The sequence below is a fragment of the Cynocephalus volans genome, chromosome X, assembly GCF_027409185.1.
Source record: "Cynocephalus volans isolate mCynVol1 chromosome X, mCynVol1.pri, whole genome shotgun sequence".
In the NCBI taxonomy this organism is placed as follows: Eukaryota; Metazoa; Chordata; class Mammalia; order Dermoptera; family Cynocephalidae; genus Cynocephalus; species Cynocephalus volans.
In genome coordinates, this window is record NC_084478.1 from 155,497,876 (window position 1) to 155,525,281 (window position 27,406).

The following is a 27,406-nucleotide window of genomic DNA, read 5'->3' on the forward strand; positions in this document are numbered from 1 at the left end:
ACTGACTCTCATCTTCAACTCCTAGCCAGACCTGCCCTGCTATTCACCCTGTACTACAGATATAGCATACACTTCCATGAACGCACGTGGCTTTTACATGGCTCTGTGCCTTTAGGCAATCTCTTCCCTACCCCTGAGATACAGGTCCCAGATTCTCCACCAGGTAAACCCTTCTAGTCCTTCAAGTCTCAGTTCAGATATTACTCACTCTTTAAAAGACTTCTCAAGCTCCTCTTGGGTATAAAAGAATCATAACTTCTGCTGTATACCCATTGTATTTTGCGCACACTACTTGAATGACTTTTTATACATCAAATTAAGTGAATACATGACTGTCTTCTGAGCTATGGGTAGGAAAGCCGTATCTTTATCTTCATTTTACCTGCTACCATCTTTCTTATCTGGACTACCGCATGGTACACAGCAGGTGCTTGGTATACATTTGTTGAATTGAACTAAAATGCACCGCCTGCCAAGTAGAATGATTCTTGGTAGCAGAATCCTCTATGTAGTTTACGTCTGTTTGACATCTGACCATACACCTGGAGGAGCTCCTTTTGAAATGTTCCATCATTCAGGACTGAAATTGGCTTTTTCCCATATTACATCCCAGATTGGTTTTAAGTAGCATGGTTAAATTAAATTACAGTACCATTTACTTAAAGCTTCAAAGTGGATAAACAAAAGCACTTAACATCCACAAGACATTTGAGCAACTTCATTGGGATGTTTCTGCTTCATTTAAAAAATGAAATGAGAAAAAAAGTACCTTTAATGTAGTAAAATTTTTAGGGGGTAGTTATGGCAAGGAAAAGGTTTTGATAGCTTATAGACTTAAAGATGATGCAATTTAAGATGTCTAAAATTTAAAACACAAAACACAAAACAGTAGAAGGAACACAGAAGCAAATTGGTTGGTCTACTAGGCTTTTGCCCTTAAAGTAAGTGAATGAGGCAGAGCAAAACTGGTAATCAGGAAGATACATGATTTAAATTTTCAATTAGGCTGAAACTGGTGTTTAACAAAGTAAAACTATTAGTTTGAACTATTTTCAATTTTGATATATACCATTTAACTTAATGGTACATGTCTTTCTAGGATGAACAAAAATATAAAATGCATGGAAGTTTTTTAAAAAGTAACAATAAAAAAACTCATTCTAATAAAAATACTACTTCATGAAAGCTATAAAATCATATAAATCTTAATATGTAATATTTCTACTTTAAAAAGTCATATTATAAATAACCGCTAGAACATCTTTTTATTATCACAGGGCATTTTAAGGTTAAAAATAAACTGAAATTTTGTTTGAAGCAATCAAGTTCCTAAAAGTTGAGTAGCTGTTTATGGAGCTCTTACCTGTACAAGGAAAATGATGAGAAAATAAAAATTTGCGATTCTTCTAAACTGTTCAAACAGATTCTTTGGGAGGAAATTCCAAAGTGTATACTGTAAGGGAGTAAGAAAAAGAGAACATTGTTAGAAAGGAAACTTGAAAAACCCTAATAGTAATGACTGATATGTGTCCAAATTATCATACAAAGTGACATTTAATATTATCCGGCCCTTTGAAACCCAAACCTCACACATACACATAAGCATATATTTACAGGTATAGTAGTATATAAAAACTTTTTTCAAGTTTTCAATCAGAGTACAATGACCATCTAGTCCCATACCTTTGCTTTCTCTGCTTCAATCTAAATTAAGTTCCTTTTTATGAGTTTTCATATCATCTTATATAGACTTCCTTGGTAATCCTCATTACAGTGAATTATATATGTGTGTATTTTTTATTAAAGTTTTTCCCTCAATAGGTGATGAGTCCTATAGGGACAGGTTATTCACCTGTCTTGTTTACTATTTTTTTTCCAACACCTAGCACAAAGCCTGGATCAAAGCAGACAAATTATTTGCATGGATGAATGAATGAACCAAATAATTGCCGACTCAACTATCTTGATCATCAGCACAGATTTAACTGTCCCTATCTGGTACACGCCATCTCCATTTGACAGCTGAGAAGGTGTATACACAAGCCTGGGTCATTAAGGGCTTTCACTTTAATCAACAAGATACCACCCTAGACTTTGGTAATTGGTAACAGGTGAAGATTTCAATGCTACATTGCACATGGGCAGAAGGAGAAAACTCTAAGCCAACTGTTAAACCACATGTACTTTCTCACTGACACCTTAAGCTCAAGGATGGGGTCATTTAAAAGTCACCAGAAGAAGTCAGATTTTCTAGAAGCCTTAATAAAGAAGACCAGAAACTAGAAAGAAAGAAATGTTTCTTAACCCAAAAAGCTGACTTTGCAGTTGGACAACCTCCATCCCAATTATCTGCATAATAAGAGAACATACTCATTAATAAGGTGACTGAAAAGCCACGCAAAGCATGACACAGTTTATGGGAATTTATTACTAAGCCCTCTTTTTTAAAAGGCTTATGAGCTCAAAGTTCAGGGAATCTCAAAAGCATGAAGACAAAATGGGTCAAATACATTCAATGGAGCAGCTGCATTACAACCAATAGCCAACTTAGAAAGTTCTTCCTCCAGGAGTCTAAGGAAGTGCCTTAGGTAGGATTATTCAAAAAGAAGTGCAGAATTATGTATGGATTTCACCCCTTGTGAGAAGAGTACACACTTTTCATGAGATTTGTAAAGCAGCATGTGACCAAAACTAAAAACCACTCAAAACCACTGATCCCTTCACTTTAAAGCTGACATACACTAGTAGTGCAGACTGGCACTGAACTTTCTCAATTATGTAAGATCAATTTTGTAAAACAATATGCTAAACTCCAACAATATACTAACAGCTGAGCTTCTGCTGTGTTGACCTTCTATCTTCAAACTAAAGGGATTTTAATTAAACAAATAAGCATTAAGGGCAGGTAGAGTCCTCTGTGGGGAATGATGTTAACAAATCAAAAGGGAATACTTTGTTTTTGTTGTTTCTAAGCCCCAACTGTTAGTTTACCACTGTTTTAATAAATAAACTGCTCCCTTAAGGAATGCTGGTTATTCCCTTTATAGGAAACTATTGCTATATGCCCTTTTCTCTCCATCACATGAGCTATTAAGGGGTCAGGGACCACGTCACAAGGCCCCTTACCACTGGTGCCTACTACGATGTTTGGCACATAGAAGGCATATGTGAAATCTTGATTAAAACGTGAGCCTTGGCCATTTACTCCACTGGTTTAACTAAAAGGCAAATAAGCTTCTAGCACATCTTTTTATTATAATACACATCTAACATGTTAATGCAGTCCAAGAGAAGCTGCTATAGTTTGAATGTCCCCTCAAACTCATGTTGGTGTTTAATCACCAATATGATATTTGAAAGGTGGGGCCGTTAAGAGGTGATTGGATCTTGAGGATGGGGCCTTCGTGAAAACATTCATAGATTAACGGGTTATTGGATTTATGAGTTATCAGGGAGTAGACGTGTAGCTTTAGAAGGAGAAGAAGTGAGGACGCTAAAGAGCTCTTGTTCATCTCTCGCTATGTGACACACTGTGTTCCCACTAGACTCTGTACAGAGTATCCACTAAGAAGTCCCTCACCAGACGTGTCCTTTGACTTTGGACTTCCCAGCCTCCAAAACTGTTAAGAAATAAATTTCATTTTCTTATAAATTACCCAGTTTCAAGTATCCCATTATAAGCAACAGAAAACGAACTAATACAGAAGCCTACTTTTTAGACAGTTTTCTAATTAAAAGTGAAATTGAGTTAGAGCCGTATACACAAGTTATTTAAATTAACTTGTTTATCTCAAAAATGGGCTCAGGATTGGTCAATTGCTACAAACCCCAAACAATGTTAATCACAGGAAGAAAACGTGTATAGCAGTTGTTTTAGACATGATGAGAATTGAGATTTTTTTGTGTGATAAATTCTTGCTGAGAGAAGTCAGTAAATGGATTTTTTAATACTATTTTAACATGCAACTATAAACTTTAGAGGCAACTGCGACATTTAGAATCTGTTTAAAACTGTTTCTATAGAAAAATGCCAGCTTTCCAATTATATACAATGCATTTTACATCTGCTTTATAGTGAATTAAATAATTGGCACACAAGTGTGGCCTCTTAAAGATGCAGTTTTGTGAAAAAGTTATATAGGTCACTGCCTCAACCATCTACCACCTAATTTAATTTGAAATCAAAATCTGATAACAACTTTCCTAATTAAAAAGAGAGAAGATGAAGTGAATCTCCATTTTGAGTCTATTATTTCATTCAAGCAAAAGGAGGCTTTAGTACTTTACTTGTTTTTACCTGAAGTCTCCAAAATTTCCGATTTAGCATTTAAAATGCTGATGGGGAAGCTAAAGTTCCAAATAACTTGTTTTAATGTGTCTGTACAACACAAGAGAAAGAGAAGCAGGTAAAAAATGTAGTAGTAGCTATTTAAAGTAATTAATAAAGTTAGCAGCCATTGTGAATGAACTATCAGAATGAGCCTTGACTTTTTGGATGCAATGGGACAAATAACTATACTTTGAGATTAGTAGTAAATAAACAGCTGTATCTTGAGTAACTGTTCACTTTGCTAAATTACTGTATCTATTTTTACCAACTCTCCTTGATGTAGGCATTAAATCCAATTTTGAGTATCATAGCAGTCTTCTTTCATTTTCATTACTAATGTCATCTAGAACATTCTCTTTTTTAAGCATTGCTCTTTCACCATAAATTCAGATGAAACAGCAAAAGGAGTTACCAGGACATAACTAGATCAAAATTTAGCAACTTTTACAAAGGCACCTTGGGGCCAGCCAGTTAATTCAGTTGGTTAGAGCATGGTGTTATAACACCAAGATCAAGTGATTGGATTCCCATTCTGGCCAGCCTCCAAAAAAAAAAAAAAAAAAAAAAGAGTAAAAATAAACAAAGAGGCAATGAAAAGGAACCTTCAGGGAGTTAGCTAAGATTGAGACAAATAGAAGTCTAACAAATTCTACTGACGATTCTGATTTTTAAAATGAGAAATGCTAGTGCAATTTTGGCTTGAAACTAATCCAAGACATTCTTACACACAGGAGTACTTAACCTTGGGAATACTTCAAAAAGAGTTAAGTGGGGCTCCCTCATTCTTATTCCACTAAAGAGACTTCCAGATGAGGCTCAGGATTTTTAAAGGAAAAAACTGTAAAACAGATAAACATGATGGAAGCTAGAGACCCTAAAAACCTTAGCAGGGTGTGATCAATGCTCCTTTTGCTAAAGAAGAGAATTTCCAGGTTTTGTACCAGCTACAAAATTCGGGTGATTCTCAAAGGTCCCTGCAGAGTGCATTAAAGTAGTAAGGCTGCAGACAACAAATTTTTCTAAAGAAAGTATTTGTGTTCCGGGGGGGGGGGGGGGGAAGAACAGTAATTTTATAAGTAAATAAAATTTGAAGTAGGTCAAAGTGTTTGTCCTCAGTGTTTCTGCATTAAAAACATTTATTCCCAGCATTACAATGACATTACTACTGTTATTTCCAAACAAGCAAAAAAAGCACCCAATTATGGTAGACTTATTTTTAATTACTGAAGGGTGGAGAAAGGAAATCAACACTTGCTACAAAGTTGGAAGGCAGCTAACATATTCTATATATTGTTTACTTCTCCAATTAAAAGATTCTGGTACAAATACAAATAGCCAAAAGACAATATGAGAAAGATAAAGTTAAATTATGAAACTGTTGGTCTCTCCAGAGTAGACATGAAGACCTCTTTTTAAAACAGACTACCTGCGCTGGCTGGTTAGCTCAGGTGGTTAGAGCGTGGTGTTATAAAAGAGACTACCCCCGCACACATTCAAAATACATGACCCTGAAGAAATCAATAGTGCTGCTTGTAGAGCTAGGGCTGGGTCTGGACCTCACAGACCCCTCAAGCCCATTGTCCAGACTGGGTCGCAAACCCTTTACATGCAGGTCTACAAGCCAGGTAACTGGAAGAAAGGTCCTTGGAGCCTTGGTTGAAGGAAGAGTAGTCTTTATTCAGCGTGCGTGTACACACGCGCATGCGAAAGCACCTCTGAGAGTTAGGCAGTCCAAAGAGAAACTCAGAACTCAACTGCTACTGGCAAAGTCCAAAAAAACCTGAGCAGCTGCCAGCAAAGTAAACATGCTCTATTTTTAGACACAGCTCTCTGCCAGCCAGCTGCTGCTTCACAAACTGAAGAACACAAGAATACCAACAAAACTAAAGATACATGGGCAAGCATGCACATTACCTCCACCCACAGCTTGTTTACAACGAATATGGCGCACCACCTCCACCCAGACCTGAGGCAAGGGGGCCTGACTACTCTATTTTCTCCACACTGCTCAATACTGTAATAATAATAATCACAGAAGCACAAATGACAATAGCAGCTACTGTTTATTAGATTGTTACTACATGCCAATTACAGTGCTAAATGCTTTATGTGGATTATTTTATTTCGTGCTCACCACAATCCCATGAGGTAGGTACTATAAATATTCCTATTTTACAGATAAGAAAATTGAGATGTAGGGAAGTTAAATGACTTACTTTAACTTCAAACCTAGGTCTTCTGTATCCAGGAATGAAGCTCATCACCACTATACTGTATACTATCCTCAAAATTGTTCATTATATTAAAAGTATGGTATTAAGATTTCATTCTTTTACTGAAGTTACTATACTGCCAATTCCTTTTTCTGCTCTAGAGCTTTTATAAAAAGTAGATCAGTTAATCAGAAGTTAATTAGAAAAATTGTAAACACATAATATTCACAGAAGAAAAAAAAAGATGTCTTAGTCTTTCAATGTAGAAATATTCACTTCTTTATCCTGGTTTCATTCGTGTATGTACACACACACACACACACACACACACACACACACACACACACACACACACACACACACACACACGTGCACGCCAATCTGTTCGGAAACAGAATTTTATTTGCCCCATGGTCTCTTGGCTATTTTAAAAAAATACTCTATTGCACTGTTTTTACCTACTGGCAAAACTGAAGCTAAATAAAATACGGAAAAATATTCTACTAAATGCATAAAGAGTAAGAATTAAACTGAGGTATGCATTCTTTTAAATTGTGAAAACAAAGTAAATTGCAACAAAAGGATTATCACTAGTTCAATGAAAACTCACTTTATCATCAGTATGTCACCTTACTATCTTTCAAATATAACACTACGGAAAACAATAATTCCCTAGACAATATTTTATATTTCACTTTGATGCAAAAGGAGGGAAAAAATGAGGAAGAAGCCCAAATAGCACAATATGTGAAAGGTGCTCTTTATTCAGAGCCATTAAACCTTATAAAGTAATTCTGCTCCTGGCTCCATAACTAATTCTGCTTGGTGATCATGTCACTAACTTAATTTCCCTGGCTTTGTTTTCTCCATCTGTAAAGTCAGCAAGTTGAACACGGTGACCTCTTAGGACCTTTCAGTTCTACAAGTCCATGGTCCTGAGTCAAAGAACTACTACTGATTGCTTAATTGGATATCACAGGGTGAATCAAAATTTCCAGTGAAAGGACTATTCACTAGCTGGGGCATAGGTATATAAACCCCTGGCTGAGAAGAAAATTTTTGCTATTGTAACACCTTGAACAGAAGTGACTCCATTTTGTTAAACCTTTGATTTTAAAAACTTGTTCTTTCCTGTAACCTAAGCCACACAGCCTGTAGCTAATTGCCAGAACACAGTGACTCTTGCTCTTACATTGTACACAAATAATTAGAGAAAAATTATTAACACAGATGGCCATTCTTTACTAGCTTACTAACCTGATCTTATTTGATAATAACAGGAACTGAGCCCATGGAGAATGAAGTACGACGCTGGTTAACTCCCACCCGGGAAGTTCCTTGATGATCATGTGAAACACTCAAGCATGTCTGCACATCCCTGCTTGGTCACCATGAATCAACTTTCCACCACAGACCCCTACATAAAACCCTTTGACAAACCTGGGAGAGATGGAGATAGTCTTTGAGACATAAGTCCACCATTTCACCAGGCTGCCAGTTTCCTCATTAAAGGCTACCTTTCCTTATACCAACTCTTGTCTCTCAATTATGGCTATTGAGTGGTGAGCAAACAGACCCTTGGGGTCTCAGTAACACCATAAGAGTATAAGATCAACAGGAAACAAACATTTTATCCAAATATACTCACAGTGTTCCATTAGCTTATAGATCTGCTCATGAGGTAACACCATTTTTCACTAGTCCTGTCCATATTTTACACGTTAATCTCCTAACTAGACATAATCTTTATCACTACCCAAAGAAGAAATCAAATGCGTGTTTGAAAAACAAAATCTTTTATTTTTTTTAGGAAGGGCATAATTTTGTGTTTCAAGTCCAAGTGATTGCAAATGTGGAATGAACCAAACATCAACAACATCTCAGCTCTGCCTTGACAGGCTGCATGAGAAAGTGACCAAAAATTATCAAGATCTATTTCACTCTACAAGAGATGGCAGTGGGCCAGTTATCTAGCACCTAGCACCTAGCACCTAGCCTGGTCAACCAGAGATAAAGATTAGCAAATCAGTACTTGTAGAATGATAACTACTGGGGGCACTAGGAACTATAAGAAGTGTTTTCACATGTGGAGTATTGTCCCATTTCACCAATGAGAACATTCAGACTCAGGGAGCTTAATTTGGCCAAGGTGACAAGAGCTTGTAATGGTTGGGCCAGGATTTAAACACAGGTGTTCAGACTTCTAGACCACTGCTCTTAACACTAAACTATGCTGAAGTAAGATGATTATTCAATGGTGACACAGCTATAGTGATTAAACTCTTAAACAGATCACAGGGTCAAGCAGCGTACTGAGCAGAATGCACCCTTTCTGATCCGGTAATGTATTTGAGAAGTGGAATGGGGGGGGGGGGGGCAGGTTAGCAAGGGGAACAGAAAGAGATGCAAATGAAAGTCATACCAGGACAGCACCCTCTATCAGCACCGCACTCTCCCGAGTGAGCCACGGCTGGCCCAAGGACAGCACCCTCTAAAAGAATGCAAATCATTTACATCCTAGTCCAGCATTCAAGGGAAATTCAGGAAGTTTTGCGCAAGTAAATAATTCTTGCTTTTAGCGCATTTTAAAGCTTAAAGTAACACGCATAATGAACAGGTATTGTGAGTCATAACGAAGGGCAAGTGAATAATCTGTCAGCTTAAAAGGCAAAGTGATGGGTTTTTTTTTTTTTTTTTAATAAACTGCCTTTCAGGGGAATAATTACCATAGTTGGTATATATGTTTAAGTGCACATCCATGTGTGCATATATAAATACACCAGCTTCCTCAGAAGCATAAATAAAAATAAGTGCATTATCTAACTCACTATATGAACATCTATTAAGTTTTTTAAAAAAAAACTTACCTTAGATGAGACTATTCTATTATCACAAAATCTTTGTGCAATGTAAGCTTCTGTTCCTGAAACTGAATGGTTGCCAACAAACACTGTGCGTGTACCAACTCGTTTCTCTTCTCCAGCACACTGACCAAGAGAAAGAGGAAAAAAGTCAGTTTTTCACCACATTTCTCCATGCTTTTAACAAGTTCAGAATTCTTGTCTAAGCATGTTTGCTTATAATCTGGGGAGAGAGAGTAGTAGGGAGAGAAGAAAATCTTGTCAGGAAATTCAAAATCCACTAAGCTCTTAGTTGCTGGCCTACTGAAGATTGGTAAAAAGGTTGCTTGAACTAACTGTTCTGAGGCCAACAGTGCAATTCTAAAATAATTAAAGAAATCATCCTAGGCTGGTTGGTTAGATTGCAGCCTTTTAATACCAAGGTCAAGGGTTTGGATCAACATACCCACCAGCTGTTCCAAAAAAAAAAAAAAATGAAAGTATCATAAAGAAACAATATTTTCACTGCCAGCCATTTTTCTTTCAGCTACAGTCCAAATGAAGCTCAACCACCTTCACAGTAACACACTAACTGAGAAAAGGTCTCACTGGGAATATCTCATTTACTATACAACTACTGAGGACAACCTTGTCAACTACCTTACCAGACAGCAGAAAGCAGAATGCAAACTACTTCTAAACACAAAATAATTACTTATAAATATACAGGTCAGAAATAGAATGGCTGCCTCTATTAATGGAATGATCAACTATTTCTACAAAGAAACTTTGTAATTCTTTGGCCTTCCAGGAAAGAGCTTCCTTTGCAATCTCTCAGAGCCTATTGTTGTAAAGTCCCATTTCACACAATATATTTCTACTGCCACTTTCACATTTTTAAAAAGTTGATTCACTAAATCCAGAAGTTCCACGGTTGGGCTTTATTTTATCTTACCCTTTAATTTCACTGAGACTTCACTCTTTCTTCTCTTAAATCAGAATAATATACTTTCTTACATAAATGTGGAATAGTCTCCTTTGATGGTACTCTATCATCATGTTTGAGACTACCAGATATTTAAGTCAAAGGAAGTATGATAGAAAACAAGATCAATTTGTATATTTCCATTATTGTGTTTTAAAAAGATAATTTCCCCAGCCTAAAATGTTTTAAAATATGTAGTCACAAAGATTTTCCTTCTTTTCAATGATCTACTTAAAGATTATAGATGTAAATCCCTACCTTCAAAATAATAATTTTAAGCAAGACTAGAGCTTGCAAAGTTTTCTAAATGTCTACTATGTTTAGATCAATCTGAATTTGTGTACCTTATCTTGATATTATACAGAAAATTATTTCTTAGTTTAAAAACCAAAAATCACCCCGAAGTATAAATAAAACCTCTTGCCTTGCCATTTTCATTTAAGCATATGAAATAATTATTTAGTGGGGTACTTCCTTCAAGATTTTTAGGGAATCACTCAAAAAGTAATTGAGATAAACTGAAGAGAGAAATTCAGGCTGTATATAAAGGATAACTTCTAGAAAACTACCCTGGCATGGGCTAACAGAATTTGTGGGATCCCTGGAGATCTTGAAAAAGTCTTTAAGTACCTGTGCTGGATAGCTTAGCTATCTACCCACCTGCCCAAAGACAGGGCATTAAAACAACTGATTGTCCAAGGTTCTTAGCATACTAAGAGTAAGTGATTTGCAGGCAAACTTTCAAACAGTTCCTGGAAACAAGTAAACAATACCTTTACCAACTTTGATTCATAAACTGACTTCTCTGTTTGCAACGGTAAGTAATATACATGGTCTGACACAACTTCCTCATAAGAGCACTAAATTTTCCATAATATTTATTTTGCAAAACCTGAACTGACAGTGAATGCACCTGCCAGATGTATAGTTTATTTAGTTTCTGTTGCAGGTTAAGTCCTCTGTAGTCTCCAGAACAGACTTGATCCTTAAAATGTACCAATTTGAATTACAGAAAATGTCAAGTACATACATAAGCTGCAATTTGCAACCTTTAATATAATACTCATATGGCTGTTTTGTTTTTCACTCAAGCAAGAAGTGGATATAAAGTAGATAAGGAAGAGATACCATTTATGTAAGTTCTCAAGTCATTCTACAAGTAGAAAGGGAGAAGAGGAAAAGGAGGTAGAAGGTCAGTAAAACAGGATGTTTCCTGCACTGCCAATATAGATTTCCCCCCTCAATCACAGGGCCAATGATAAACTTAAAACAAGACTGAACTAGTACTTCGCCAATTCTGAATTGTCTTCAGCTTCCTTCCGTGTCAGGGAACAAAAGGAAGAAATTTTTTCAGGCACATCATATTTTAATAAATTCTCTACAGTTGAATGGCATTTACAGTTTTACTAAGAGCTTTCCCCATACATTCTCTCTCTGATCTCTTTGGAATAAGGCCTAAGTGATCTGTATCTCCATTAAATTGGAGAAAATGGATTGAAATTATTGTGCAGGTTTGGGGGAGGGGAGTTGTGTGTGTAGATCCTATCAGTGATATTTGTTAAATGATGAAATAGGGGACCGAAAGAAGCTGTAGAATGTCCAGTTCTGAGCATTTTTCAAAATAAGGCAAGGTTTCCTTAGGCCAGGCAGGTTTGGATTTGGAGCTGCCTAAGGAATGGGGGTGGGGCGGTAAGAAGTAGATGACTTCCTTGCCTGTTTCTTCCTAAAATCTGATGAACCTGTAGTCTCTCGGGAAATTTCCTGCAACTGTGTAATACTGTTTAGTTCACATAAAACGGCAATGCTGAACTCATGTGTAAATGCAATTTTCTACTTGCTGCCAATGTAGAATGTTAAAACAGTGGTGTTAGTTCTTGTGATTTTTGAATAATGCAGATACCTTTGCCAAGGCAGAGAAATTCCAAGTAGGAATAATAAAAAAAGCTTCCCATTTGGATAGCACGTAATGTAGTGTGGAGTGGGAGTGTATGATTCCTGCCACCTCACAATGAATTTTAATTCATAAGGAGTCCATCCTATGCTGAATTGCTTCCCATCCAAATGTCCTTAGGAACAGCATTTTTTTTTTTAACTTGAAATATGCTGGCATGAACTCTACTCTAATGACACACCACACACTACATAAAAAGTATGGAAAAATATTAAGAAGTGTTAAGGGACGCCCCAACCCCTACTGACCTTAACATATGCATTCTGCTTCTGTACAAGTCGCTTGCTAAAATAAATGGGGGAATAAACAGAGTAGCATGGCCAATGCCATTTTAGGCGGCTCTGCCATTTTAGCCTGAAAAGTCCCTATGGGGAATCCATGGTGGGGAGGGGCTACAGGGCTACCCACAAAATTAGCTTATGTTATCGCTGGCTTGCTTGCATCGGCTAGATTGTGTCAGGTGCAAAAAATTCCCGCCTAGCTAAAAATAAAAGCTGCAAGAGGTTTCAACTGGTGGCTGCGCACTTCAATTGGCCTGCTTAGCCCTGGCTGCCAGAAATAAACTCTTTTCCCTTTCCTATCACCCGGTTCTCCTGGGCAAATTTCTTTTACCCGTCGGATGTTGGCCATAACAGAAGTATATTTATAACATATGAATTAACAGAGAAAGCAATTTAAATTTCTTACTCAGGATAAAAATCACCCTTTTGTATTCTTGATTTACACTTTCACAGTATAAACTAAATATTGTTTAAAAGAAAAAGCAAGTAATTTATACCAAAAATAGCCTCTCAATAAAAATAAAATAAAGTAAAATGGTACTCTTATTCAAGTAGTACTTTTTCCAAGTACCACCAGTACTATCTTAAAATCTTGCGTATTTGCTAGTCATAAAAAAATGGAAAGCCATTTGAAGCAGAAATTGTTTCTTGATTGCCTCTGGACCAGTGACTAGGTAAAGAACTAAGGAAAAATAGAGACTGCAGTACAAGACTGTCACTATAAAAGCAGGAACAGGGTCAGAAACAAAGCCTACCTCTCTATCCTTTCTAGGTGTTGGCAGACTTAAATTTATTACTTAGCCATAGATCTATGATTCTTAATCCTGGCCACACAGTAGATTTAAACACAATACTGATGCCTGTGCCTTTCATTTAATATTTAATTTTTTCTGGAAACTCCCCAGGTGACAATTCCAATTTGCAACTAGGGCTGAGAATTACTGCCACATACTCTCTCTCTTTGACTCAAGTGATTGCCCCTACTAACATCCTACATGTTTTTAGTATACCAGACATAATCCTGCACTTTTTCTTTAAATAATTTAAACAATTTGCTTTTCAATGGATAAAACCAGAAATAACTCTCAAAAAGTGCCCCCTCCAACCATTTTAAGCTGCTCACAAAATGAGATTCTCCTTCAATATTTCATTTTGCATGTGGTTAATCTCTCATCGATTATTCAGATCATTGATAATGAAAAAAAAAGGACAAGGCCTGATATAATGCAAAGCTACTTAGGTTATCAGCAAATAATCTTAACTGATGTCATCCCTGGCAATAAAGCATTATTTTTATTGGTCATTGGACTGCTCTCTGTGAGTTCCTATAGCAAATAAAAATGAGCAAAAAATCCTTATTAAATTCTGAAGATTTGGCAATGATTTAAAACTGTTCTCCACACCCCAGCCCAAAGCTATTTTCTTCTCTGCAGTGCTAGTATTTTTTGAACAGCATAATCAGTCTTAAAAGAGCCAAACAAACTCAAAATTGAAAAAGCATTTTATCAAAATTTCAGACGTCTATTAAAATGCTCCCAAAAGTCAGTATTTCCATGCTAGGCTTGAGGAGGTGGGGTGCAGAGGGGAGAGTACTACAGTGCCAGGGAACATTTTCAGTGTAGTAAGCTTCTTGGTTAAAATTGCTACAGTGTATTCAGTGGTCAAATTGCTGCGGTTTCCAAGCCTCTCCATTATAACAAGCCAAAATGAATAATCTTGATGTGTAATTTATAGTTACAACTCTAAAATGATCCTTAAAATCGCACTTTTCAGATTTTGCTTTTACTGCAACTTCTTATGTGATTAAGCTGTCTCCCCCTCCTTTGACAGAGGAAGTGAAGCAAGATTGAGACAGGACATTTCGTGCTGTTTTGCCTTTAAAGCTTAGTTATGGTCACATTAACTGAAATTCTCAAACACCTGACCAAAAGACAATTAAATATACAAAGTTCATCCCTAGACACAAAGATGGTCTCTAATTAGGAATTACCCAATGAAAGCACATTTAATTGAATAAAAACTGCTACAGGAAATGGATATTCTGACCAACACCTAAATCAGCAAGCACAATGCTTAGGAAAAAACAATGACTATGAAGACTTGGATAAGACCAACACCTTGTTTGGAAGCCCAGGGTTGGACTTTCATCATATCAATGTGATCCACTGAGCAGTTTAATTTCACCAGGGATGGATAATCAATTCTAAGTGTTCCCAATCTGATCCTCCTCCCCCACCGTGCCCTCACCCCAAGGACCTCAATGCTATTGAAATGTGGTTCTAAAGAATGAAATGCAGCTTTTCAAAAGAATGGATCGAAAATTCTCTGAGCATTTTCATTCAAGATTCTAACAGAACTTTTTTTTAATGATTCAGAGGTTTTTCCATTTATAGAAAGTAACCTGAGACTTTCAAAGTTCCTACTTGGCTCAGCAACTCAACTTTCCTTCTTAAAAAATATCTTTCCTAATCCACAGCCTGACAGTATGCACATAAACTTAACTAGAGATGAACTGAGCACATCTACAAGGCCTCAGAAGTTACTCTGCACTTTTACTACCCATATCTACACACCACCTTTCATTCAAAACACTTAACAAACTTTAAATAGGGTGGGACTTAACCTCTGAAGACTGGAGCAACAGTGAGATTGACTGACAATTCAGCTAAGCATTTACAACTGCCCTCAGGAAATGGATAAAAATACACATGCAAATAAAAAGCAAGAATAAAGAAGGCCCTAGGACCTCAAAACCCAACCTGGCTGAAAGAGAACAGAATAAAATAAAGATTACAAACCTCAGAGGCTGGTGGGAAAGATGGGACCAGCTGCATACTGATATGTGGAAATTTGCTAACACAATGGCAGCTAAATCACAGAGAGAAGGCTGCAGATTATCAGGCAACTTGTACCAATCCTTGTGATCCTTGTAAAGTTTCCCAGAACTTGGGAAGAGAGCCAACTGTGGCTTGCCAAGTTTGTGTACTTCCATGGGAGGCAGCAAAGGAAGCAGAAGACTCGGTCTACTCCTTAAGCCTTCGTAGCAACACTCTGGTGGTCTGGCCTCCATTACTGCACCATTTCACATTATTTTGTTACTCTTCTCCACAGATCTGATCTGCCTCAGTAACTTTTGTATTTTAAAGTATTAGTATCTAAAACTATCAGTATCTTGCACAGCACAGCACTTCTCTTCATCTTGGGAAGTTCTTATTGTAAACCCTGCTTACAATAAATGGACCATAAGAAGAAGTAGGGGCTAAACACTGAACTTCTGAGGAAGGTTGAAATGAACTTCTGGTTGCAGGCAGGTAAATAGCTTAAGAGGAAGAGATATAATCTAGGTATTCACTATGATACACTGAGTTTCCCCATCCCAAGACAGTGACTGTAATACTGTACACTGAAGCTTCAAAAATGTGTCCAAATATATACAAGGCCTAAGCAGATGGTTTCGGTAGAAAGGTCCCTTAGGGCTGAAAGATTTTCCTCTCTATTTAGAGATCTCATAGGTAAGAGAGTTATATATCAGCAGCAAACAGTAATATCTAAAAATGGCAAGGAAAAGAGCCACTGGGTATTTGTGGGGGAAATGCCTTTACCATTACCTAGAAGAGAGAAATTCTCATCCAAAAATTACTTTCTAGATCACCAGAAAAGAATTTTTCTTACATTGTGAGAAGAAATAAGAAATTCTGGCTAGAGGGAAAAATATATATTGTAATAAAAGAGGTTTAATGGCCTGAACAGGGCTTTATTTCCTGTTTCGGTGATAGTGTCATTATTGTAAAAGTGATAATAAGTTTCCTAAAAAGGTCTACGAGTTCAAATACATGGTGGAGCGTATCCAGTAAAACCAGTGAGTGTATTTTTCTAGGTAAATTGTTAAATACCATACAGAAAGCACACTAGCTAGAAAAAATGTCCAAGTTGCCAATGTAATTTATTTAAATAGCACATCCAGTCTATATCTGTTTTTTTTTGTTTGTTTTTTTTTGAAACATCTCCAACAAAACAGTAGGTAAAAAGCAAATTTCCACTGTGAAGCATGGCTTAGTTGAATAAGCAAAGGGGGGGGGGGGGGGGGCGGCCTGAGTCTGACTCACAAAAGGTAGCCACTTCTGCAGTGAAGCATTTCTAGCGTTCAATTCAATCATGATAATATAGCCAACTTCTCTGCTCAATTTATAATGTTCTTGAAAGTCTGTTCTTGAAAAAAAAGCACCCTCCTTATAGATGAAGTCTTTCAGGGCAAGGTTTGGAGGGAACAGGAGAAGCAAGAAAATTATAACCCTGTGATATATAGTTTATAACTACGTTTTCTTTAACATGAGACCTGGGGAAAATGGCTTAGTTGGCTGAGCTGCAACTTCCTTATCTTTAAAATAAGGTCACATAACCTAAAAGACTGCTTACAGTAGCATTAACAAAAATACCCAGAGATCACTTTAAATTGCTCTAAACTATTCACATGAACAAAGGATGAGGTTTGCAACGTTAACCAACTATGGGAATATTAAAACTCCAGCAACTGGGCCAGCACAGAACTAGGCAATGTCCTCAACGTCATCCAGGTATAAATGTTTTGTTTAAAGCAGGAATGTTTCTGGCTCTACAGAAGAGGCATAGGCAATTCTGATGCCACCCCTGTCCAAAGGTGCAGGGTGAGATATGGTCCACTGGCAGAGAGTGCTTGGTGATGAAAACACTGTTCTTTAGTGTGCATGAAGAGGACTAGAATTGGCCAGGGAGGCTGACAGGTGGTACGTTTGACAGCAATTGGCCATTCAAGGGAGCCCCTGGAGGATGCTGTCCATAACATACACCACTAATCCTTTGGAACCGTTGATGTGACACTGTGATTTAGAAATTCATTTCTCCCTTTGTGGCAGAGCACATGGCCACTTGGGAACTGTAGCAGAATTGACACTGTCTCTAAATCTCCCTTCCCTCCCTGCCAAAGCTCTGGATTCAAAACTGCAGTGCACTATAAAGACTGGGTGCTGCTATAAATTAAACAGATGATCTTATTGTAACTATTCCTAAAACATGCTTAAAAGAAACTACAGAAATTAGCAAGATGTTTGAAGCATAATGTGTAACTTATAGCATACTGAAGCACAGAAAAAACAGCACACCAAATAAATAGTAAATAAGGCCTTGTGCATAAACAAAAATTGTTTGGACTGCTAAATTTTAATATGCCTTTGAGTACTGCCAACTAGGAATGCCACAGTGAACTGGAAAGAATCAGAATGCAACACTCATTGTTTCCCAAACTGCATTACAAGGAACAAGTTAACAATGAGGTTCCTCAGAGAAGGGGGAAGCCTGCTCCTACAACCCCTCCTCTTAGCTATTCACAATGCATACTAATATAGTTATAGTAAAGGCTCTGAAAATCTGGAAGAATCCTCTTTAGCTTTGTGTAAGAGAGTATTTACTAAAATTATTTGCCCACAGAACTCTTTTTTTCCCTTCAAAGAAGATCAAGTGGCATCATGTTCCGTACAATAATGGTTTAGGCAATGCTACTCCAAAATATTTCTTACCTCTCATTAAACACGCCTGCACATCCAGCCTACATCTATGCTAAGGCCTATTGGTAGGGAAAACACACAGTGTTCACAATCAGCTATAGAGGCAAAGCATTCAAGGGTATGAGGTGAAGTCATTGTTATATTTGTGACAATTTTTAACCCTAAATGCCAACAATACTTAAGTAAAATTAAGTATTTGGCCCTGATCCTAAGTGGGTACTTCTGCTTCTAAAGCTTAATTATGAGAGGCAAGAAACCAGGAGATCTTGGTTCTAATTGCTTTCTAGAACCAATTGGTCTGTTTGCATCTTGGGGATGTCCTGGAATCTGTTTCTTCATTTGTAACTTGGAGAGGGCTTGACTAGATAATCTGATCTAAGAGGACGCAGATTGGGGCCAAAGCAAAAAAGGAAGGAGAAATAGATGAAATGTTATGAAAAGTCACAGAGACCAGGGAAAGGGTCGTGTGCTAATGGTTTTTTTAAATGTTTAAGTATAAACTGATTAGATTAAACTCCTTCAGGGTGCCAATTCTGGCACACTAGAAAGTACATTGGCTCTTTCAGGCTTTAAGAGTGCCCATTTAAAGCATTGCACTGGCAATTTATTTAACGGTAACCTTTAGATTTGAAAAAATGAATGCTTTCTCAAATGTGCCTATTACCCTAGGGAAATGGTTTAGTCCTCTGATAAAACAGAATAAAATCTATGTCTATGCATACAAGTCACAAACAACTGCAAATTAAAACAGGTTAGAACTAACTGCCATAATGGCGATTTTAAAAAATAATGATCACTACTTAGAACTGCAAATTTTACTCATACACAGAGTTTTTGCTGTAAAATGAAAAACACAGGAAATATAAAAAACCACCTAAAAGAATTTTTATTAGATAAATTAAAAATGCCTAACTTCTCAAAAATAAACACCACTCACATGAAAGGCCAAACCGACCCCAAACAATTTTTCTCAAAACAAATGTTTTTTATCAAACAGGACAAACAGTAGTTTAAAGTTTTATTCAAGTGTATGATTAAAAATAACAAAGGGATATTCCTACAGCACACATAGGAAGTATCTAGAACAATTATAAGAATTTACAGGCAACATTAACAATACCTGGCAAGCTTTGTTGTGTTTTGTATTTTTTTTTCTGGATAATTAGTATATTCAACAGTACATAATGTAATCATTTTTTCGGGCCCTTTACCAATTTCTCGATACCCCCCCCCCCCAGTAGCATCAGTTCTGTTCTCTTCTTTTGAAAGTTCGATGAATTATTGTGATTGTTGTTATCTTTTTCTTAATTTGTTTTTTTAGCTCCCATTTATGAATTAGGACATGTGGTATTTCTCTTTCTGTACCTCGCTTATTTCACTTAATATAATTTTCCCTAAGTTCATCCATGTCGCAGCAAATAGCAGAATTTCATTTTATTTTATGGCAGTGTAGTATTCCACTGAGTATATATACCACATTTTCCTGATCCAGTCTTCCAACAATGGACATTTAGGTAGGTTCCAACTCTTGGCTATTGTAAATAGAGCTGCGATGAACATGGAATTGCAGGACTCCCTTTGACATGATTCCCATTCCTTTGGGTACATACCCAGCAGTGGGATTGGTGGATCATAGGGCAGTTCTATCTGTACTTCTTTGAGAAACCTCAATACTGTTTTCCATATAATGGCCTGGCAAGCTATGAACAGGAAAAATGCTTTCAGCTAAATCATGAAAGAGTAGGGTGGCTGTAGGTCTCTTCATTAAGTGACTTGCTCAGTGGACTGCAAGCAGATTTGTCAATAGCAATTACTCAAAAATTAAATGTTTGTAAAAACTCAATTTTGTTAATTGCAATGCATTTCACATTATTATACGAGGCATGACATTTCTAAATCCACTCTTAGACTACTTCATAAACTCAAATATGATGTAAAACTTTCTAAATATTGACAAACAAAATAACTACAGCATTAGTTAAGGGTAAAAAAATGGCAGAAACCAAAGGAATGCAGAAAGTCCTCAAAGGCTGAAAATGAAAGTGCACTTGCATTTTTTAGCATTATTAATGAGGACCAGTTAATGGTAGACTGGCAGACCAATGACCTCAGACGAGCCGACAGTCTAAAAATGATCTTACAGTCATTGTATTTGAGTATTCTAAGATGTCCTGCTGATGTCCCAGTTATTTATTATAGTTTCTGCCCTAAGCCAAAGCCAAGCAGATACAACAACTCCCCATGTGCTGGGCACAGCTAAACTTAAAAAAAAAAAAAAAAAAAAGATGGGGAATAAAGGGAAATGGAAAAGAGAAGGACAGAAATATAAATGTGTCAAACCAAAAAAAAAAGTCTGTGATGAGAGCATTCTGCTATAAGACTGCATGAGGCTTTCTCATCATTTTCACTACAACTCTCAAAAGATACTTCCAATAAGTGTTTTTCAATGGTTTAAGCAACACATACATTCAGAAGGAAGAAACTTCTTTGGACATGAGATTAGTCCATTAGACCTCATCTTCAATCATAAAAACTGTGAAAATAAGTGGAAAAGGAAGGGTTTTCCTAACAGATGGAGGCCTTTCTTAGAAAGCAATGTACCAGAATGCTGGTGGACATAGGTTTTATGGATCTAGAATACAATTCATACTATGAAGCAACAGTGTGACATCAAAGAATAAAATATTCACAGGAAAAAAAGGGATATTCATTCAGACATTTTGAAGGTAACACTCTTCTAGGATGGCTAGAACCAAAAAAAAAAAAGAAGTGCTGGTGAGGATGTGGAGAAATTGGAGCCCTCGCACATTACTGCTGGGAACGGAAAATGGTTCAGCTACTCTGGGAAGCAGTTTGGCAGTTCAACAAAAAATTAAACAGAGAATTTATCATATGACCCATCCCCATCCCCAGCCTGGCCCAGTGCGCATGGAGCAGGGAGACGTCCAGCAGGGGAGGCGGAAGCTCCGTGGAGACCACATGCTCTGTGGTGCCGCCGCATGACCCAGCAGCCCAGCCCAGTGCGCGCAGAGCAGGGAGAAGTCCAGCAGGGGAAGCGGAAGCTCCACAGAGACCACATGCCCTGCGGTGCCGCCACTGTGCGATTCAGCAGGTAGGCCTCACCACCGCCACTTGTCTCCACCCCCAGCCCAGCCCAGTACGCACGGAGCAGGGAGACGTCCAGCAGGGGAGGCAGAAGCTCCGCAGAGACCACACGCCATGCGGTGCCACCGCGTGACCCAGCAGCCTGGCCCACTGTGCATGAAGCAGGGAGACGTCCAGAAGGGGAGGAGGAAACTTGGCAGAGACCACATACCCTGCAGTGCCACCAGGTGAATCAGCAGCCTGGCCGAGTGAATGCTGAAAAGAGAGGCGGCTCCCCGGAGAGGCCCAAGACCTGAGGCAACCACACACGCAAGGCAACTGAGTACACACTGAGGTAACCATACCAAATTGGCAACCCCAGCAACATTCTAGCCAGACAATAGTGTCAAACCTGTGGACTGTGAAACCCCCTAAACATCAAAAGAAAGATAGCAGAAATATGAAAAATCAAGAAAGTACACCACCAAAGGGTAATAACTCTCTAGCTCTAGATCCTATAGAACAAGAAGCCCTTGAAATGTCTGACAAGGAATTTCGAGTGATAATTCTAAGGAAACTAAATGAGATACAAGAAAACTCAGCTAGACAACATGACGAAATGAGGAAAAGTATACAGGACCTGAAAGAAGAAATGTACAAGGAAATCAATGCCCTGAAAAAGAATGTAGCAGAGCTTGCCTAACTGAAGAATTCATTCAATGAAATAAAAAACACAACAGAGAGTTTAACCAGCAGACTTGCAGAAGTAGAAGAGAAAACTTCTGACCTTGAGATGGGCTGCTTGAAATAACACAGGCAGACAAAAAGGGGGAAAAAAAAAAAGAATTAAAGGCATTGAAGAAAATCTGAGAGAGATATCAGACAACCTTAAATGCTCTAATATCTGAGTCATGGGTATGCCAGAAGGGGAAGAAAAAGGAGATTGCATTGAAAACATATTCAACAAAATAGTGACACAAAACTTCCCAGATATAAGAAAAGTCACAGATCTTCAGATTAAGGAAGCTCAAAGATCCCCAAACGTATTCAACCCAAAAAGGTCTCCTCCAAGACAAGTTATATACTAAAATTGGCAAAACTCAAAGACAAAGAGACAATCTTAAAAGCTGCAAGAGAGAAGTGTTAAATCACCTATAAGGGAGCCCCAATCACACTAACATCAGACTTTTCATCACAAACCCTAAAAGCCAGAAAGGAATGGGATGATATATTCAAAATACTAAAAGACAGAGATTGCCATCCAAGAATATTTTACCCCACAAGGATATCCTTCTGAAATGAAGGGCAAATAGTATATTTCCCAGACAAACAAAAACTGCGGGAGTTCTCTACCACACGACCACCCTTAAAAGAAATTCTAAAGGGAGACCTGGGTTTGGTACCTGAAAAATAACTACCACTGCCATAAAAAACCAAGAAAAATCAAAACCCACTAGTATAACAAATGGCATTCATGAAGAGAAAACAAACAAACAAAAAGGCTATCTACAACCCGAGGAACCAACAAATACAAAAAACAAACAGTAAATCAGAAAGAAAGGAACAAAAGACACCTAAGACATCCAAACAATAATCAATAAAATGCTAGGATTAAATCAACACTTTTCAATAACAACTCTTAATGTAAAAGGCTTAAATTCCCCAATCAAAAGACACAGACTGGCTGACTGGATTAAAAAGGAGGACCCAACTATATGCTGCCTTCAAGAGACCCACCTCACCTATAAAGACTCACATAAACGAGTGAAACGATGGAAAAAGATTTATCATGCAAATAGAAATGAAAAACGAGCTGAAGTAGCTATGCTTATATCTGATAAAATAGACTTTAAACTAAAACCCATAAAAAGATAATGAGGGCCACTACATAATGATAAAAGGATTGATCCATCAAGAAGACATAACAATCATAAATATATACGCACCCAATGTTGGAGCAGCCAGATTTATAAAACAAACTCTATTAGACCTAAAGAAGGAAATAGATACTAACACCATAATAGCAGGGGACCTGAACACCCCACTGTCAATATTAGACAGATCATACGGGCAAAGAATCAGCAGAGAAAAACAAGATCTAAATAACACGCAACACAAATTGGACTTGGCAGATATCTACAGAACATTCCACCCAACAACCTCAGAATATTCATTCTTCTCATCAGCACATGGATCATTCTACAGGATAGATCATATATTAGGTCACAAATCAAGTCTCAACAAATTCAAAAAAATTGGAATTATCCCATGTATTTTTTCAGACCACAATTGATTAAAATTAGAATAACAAGCAAAATTCTGGAAACTATACAAACACATGGAAATTTAACAAACATTCTACTTAATGACATATGGGTCCAAGAAGAAATCAAGCAGGAAATCAAAAAATTTATTGAAACTAATGAAAATAATGATACATCATACCAAAACCTGTGGGATACTGCAAAAGCCATACTAAGGGGGAAATTTATCGCATTAAATGCTTACTTCAGAAGAATGGAAAGATGGCAAGTGAACAACCTAACACTTCACCTTAAAGAACTAGAAAAACAAGAACAATCCAAACCCAAAGTTAGAAGACGGAAAGAAATCATTAAGATCAGAGCAGAGGGCCGACCCCGCGGCTCACTCAGGAGAGTGCAGCGCTGGGAGCACAGCGGTACTCCTGCTGTGGGTTTGGATCCTATATATGGATGGCCGGTGAGCTCACTGACTGAGCGCAGTGCGGGCAACACCACGCCAACGGTTGCGATCCCCTTACCGGTCACAAAAAAGAAAAACAAAACAAAACAAAATGAACAAATAAAAAAAAAAAAAGATCAGAGCAGAAGTTAATGAAATTGATACCCAAAAAAACAATACAAAAGATCAAGGAATCAAAAAGTTGGTTTTTTGAAAAGATAAATAAAATTGACAAACTATTAGCATGGCTAACTAACAAAAGAAGAGAGAAGATCCGAATAACACAAATTAGAAGTGAAAAAGGTGATATTACAACTGATTCAGCTGAAATACAAGGAATCATTTGAGACTACTATAAACAACTATACGCCAACAAATTTGAAAATCTGGAAGAAATGGATAAATTTCTGGACACACACAAGCTCCCAAAACTGAGCCATGAAGACGCAGAAAATCCGAACAGACCAATAACAATAAAGGAGATTGAAGCTGTTATCAGAAGGCTCCCAACAAAGAAAAGCCCAGGACCAGATGGATTTACAGCAGAATTTTACCAAACATTCAAAGAGGAATTGACACCGATTCTTTACAAACTATTCCAAAAGATTGAAACAGACGCAAACCTCCCAAACTCACTCTATGAAGCAAACATCATCCTGATACCAAAACCAGGTAAAGATGTAACCAAAAAAGAAAACTATAGGCCGATATCCTTGATGAATATAGATGCAAAAATCCTCACTAAAATACTAGCAAACAGAATACAGCAACACATACGTAAAATTATTCACCACGATCAAGTGGGATTCATCCCAGGGATGCAATGTTGGTTCAACATATGCAAATCAATAAATGTGATACATCATATTAATAAAATCAAAGAAAAGGACCATATGGTCATCTCTATAGATGCTGAAAAAGCACTTGATAAAATTCAACATTCATTCATGACAAAGACCCTCTATAAGTTAGGTATAGATAGAAACTATCTCAACATAATTAAAGCCATATATGATAAACCCACTGCCAATATCATCCTGAATGGGGAAAAGCTGAAAGCTTTTCCTTTAAGAACAGGAACTAGACAAGGATACCCACTCTCACCACTCATATTCAACACAGTGTTGGAAGTACTAGCCAGAGCAATCAGAGAAGAGAAGGAAATAAAGGGCATCCAGATTGGAAAAGATGATGTCAAACTGTCCCTCTTTGAACATGACATGATCCTATATATCGAACAGCCGAAAGCCTCTACAAAAAAACTCTTGGAGTTGATAAATGATTTCAGCAAAGTCGCAGGATACAAAGTCAACACACAAAAATCAGTAGCATTCCTATTCTCCAATAGTGAACATGCAGAAAGAGAAATCAAGAAAGCTTGCCCATTTACAATAGCCACCAAAAAAATAAAATACTTAGGAACTGAGTTAACCAAGGAGGTGAAAAATCTCTATAATGAGAACTACAAACCACTGCTGAGAGAAATTAGAGAGGATACAAGAAGATGGAAAGATATACCATGCTCTTGAATTGGAAGAATCAATATTGTGAAAATGTCCATACTACCCAAAGTGATATACAAATTAAATGCAATTCCCATCAGAATTCCAATGACATTTTTATCAGAAATGGAAAGAACTATCCAGACATTTATATGGAATAACAAAAGACCACGCATAGCCAAAGCAATGCTGAGCAAAAAAAATAAATAAAGCTGGAGACATAACACTACTTGACTTTAAACTATACTACAAAGCTATAATAACCAAAACAGCATGGTACTGGTATAAAAACAGACATACTGATCAGTGGAATAGAGAAGAGAATCCAGAAATCAACCCACACACCTACAGCCATCTGATCTTTGACAAAGGCACCAAGCCTATACACTAGGGAAGAGACTGCCTCTTCAGCAATATGCAGAATGAAACTAGACCCATATCTTTCACCATATACTAAAGTCAACTCAAAATGGGCACAGACTTCATGAATACAACCCCAAAAGCACATGCAACCAAAGGAAAAATAATGGATTATATCAAAATAAAGAGCTTCTGCACAGCAAAAGAAACAATTAACAGAGTTAAAAGACAACCAACAGAGTGGGAGAAAATATTTGCAAAATAGACATCTGACAAAGGATTAATATCCAGAACATACAAGGAACTCAAACAACGTTACAAGAAAAAACAAGCAACCCAATTAAAAAATGGGCAGAAGAGCTAAATAGCATTTCTCTAAGGAAGATATACAAATGGCCAACAGACATATGAAAAAATGCTCAACATCACTCAGCGTCTGGGAAATGCAAATCAAAACCACACTGAGATACCATCTCACCCCATGGACATGGCTAATATCCAAACGACTCTGAACGATAAATGCTGGCGAGGTTGCAGAGAAAAAGGAACTCTCATACATTGTTGGTGAGACTGCAAAATGGTGCACCCTCTATGGAAAATGGTATGGAGGTTCCTCAAACAATTGCAGATAGATCTACCATATCACCCAGCTATCCCACTGCTGGGAATATACCCAGAGAATGGAAATCATCAAGTCGAAGGTATACCTGTTCCCCAATGTTCATCGCAGCACTCTTTACAACAGCTAAGAGTTGGAACCAGCACAAATGTCCATCATCAGATGAGTGCATAGGGAAAATGTGGTATATCTACACGATGGAATACTACTCAGGTATAAAAAAGAATGAAATACTGTCATTTGCAATGACATGGATAGACCTAGAGAGAATTATATTAAGTGAAGTAAGTCAGGCACAGACAGAGAAGTATCACATGTTCTCACTTATTTGTGGGAGCTAAAAATAAATAAATAAATACACCAAAAAAAACGGGGGTGAGGGGTGGGAGGAGGGAAGAAGACATAACAATTACAATTCCTTGAAGTTGATACAACAAGCATACAGAAAGGACATTGTTGGGAGGGAGAGGGGAGAGAGATGAGTGAGAGAGGTTTAGGTAATTGGCCCCAATAATCAATCTCATTGTATATTGACAAATAATAAATAAAATAAAATAGTAAAATAAAATAATTTATCATATGACCCAACAATTCCACTCCAAAGTATAGAGCCCCAAAACAGGTGTTCAAACAAAAACTTGTACATGAATGCTCATAGCAGCACTATTTACAATAGTCAAAAGGTAGAAACAACTCAACGTCCATTAACTGATGAATGAATGAAAATGTGGTATATCCATACAATGGAATATTATTCAGCCATAAAAAGGAATGAAGTTCTGATACATGTTACAATGTGTATGAACCTCAAGAACATTATGCTAAGTAAAAAAAGCTAGACACAAAAGGCCACATATTGTATGATTTCACCATATGAAATTTTCAGAATAGGAAATCCATAAAAAACAGAAAGCAGATTGGTGGTTGCCAGGAGCCTGGGGGAGGGGAGAATGAGGAGTAACTGCTTAATGAGTATGGAGTTGCCTTTTTGAGTGATG

The 27,406-nt window shown here is 37.4% G+C and overlaps 1 protein-coding gene across 1 annotated transcript in view; it reads right to left on the bottom strand.

The window, feature by feature from the left end:
- The window catches only part of ATP11C (ATPase phospholipid transporting 11C), a 189,012-nt gene that overhangs the window by 87,149 nt on the left and 74,457 nt on the right, over positions 1-27,406 (bottom strand). Inside the window, exons 3-4 of the mRNA XM_063083465.1 lie at positions 9,411-9,530; positions 1,364-1,453 (exon numbers count right to left, since the gene is read on the bottom strand). Of these exons, the coding sequence (XP_062939535.1) occupies positions 1,364-1,453; positions 9,411-9,530 (210 nt within the window). The remainder of the gene's footprint in view (positions 1-1,363; positions 1,454-9,410; positions 9,531-27,406) is intronic.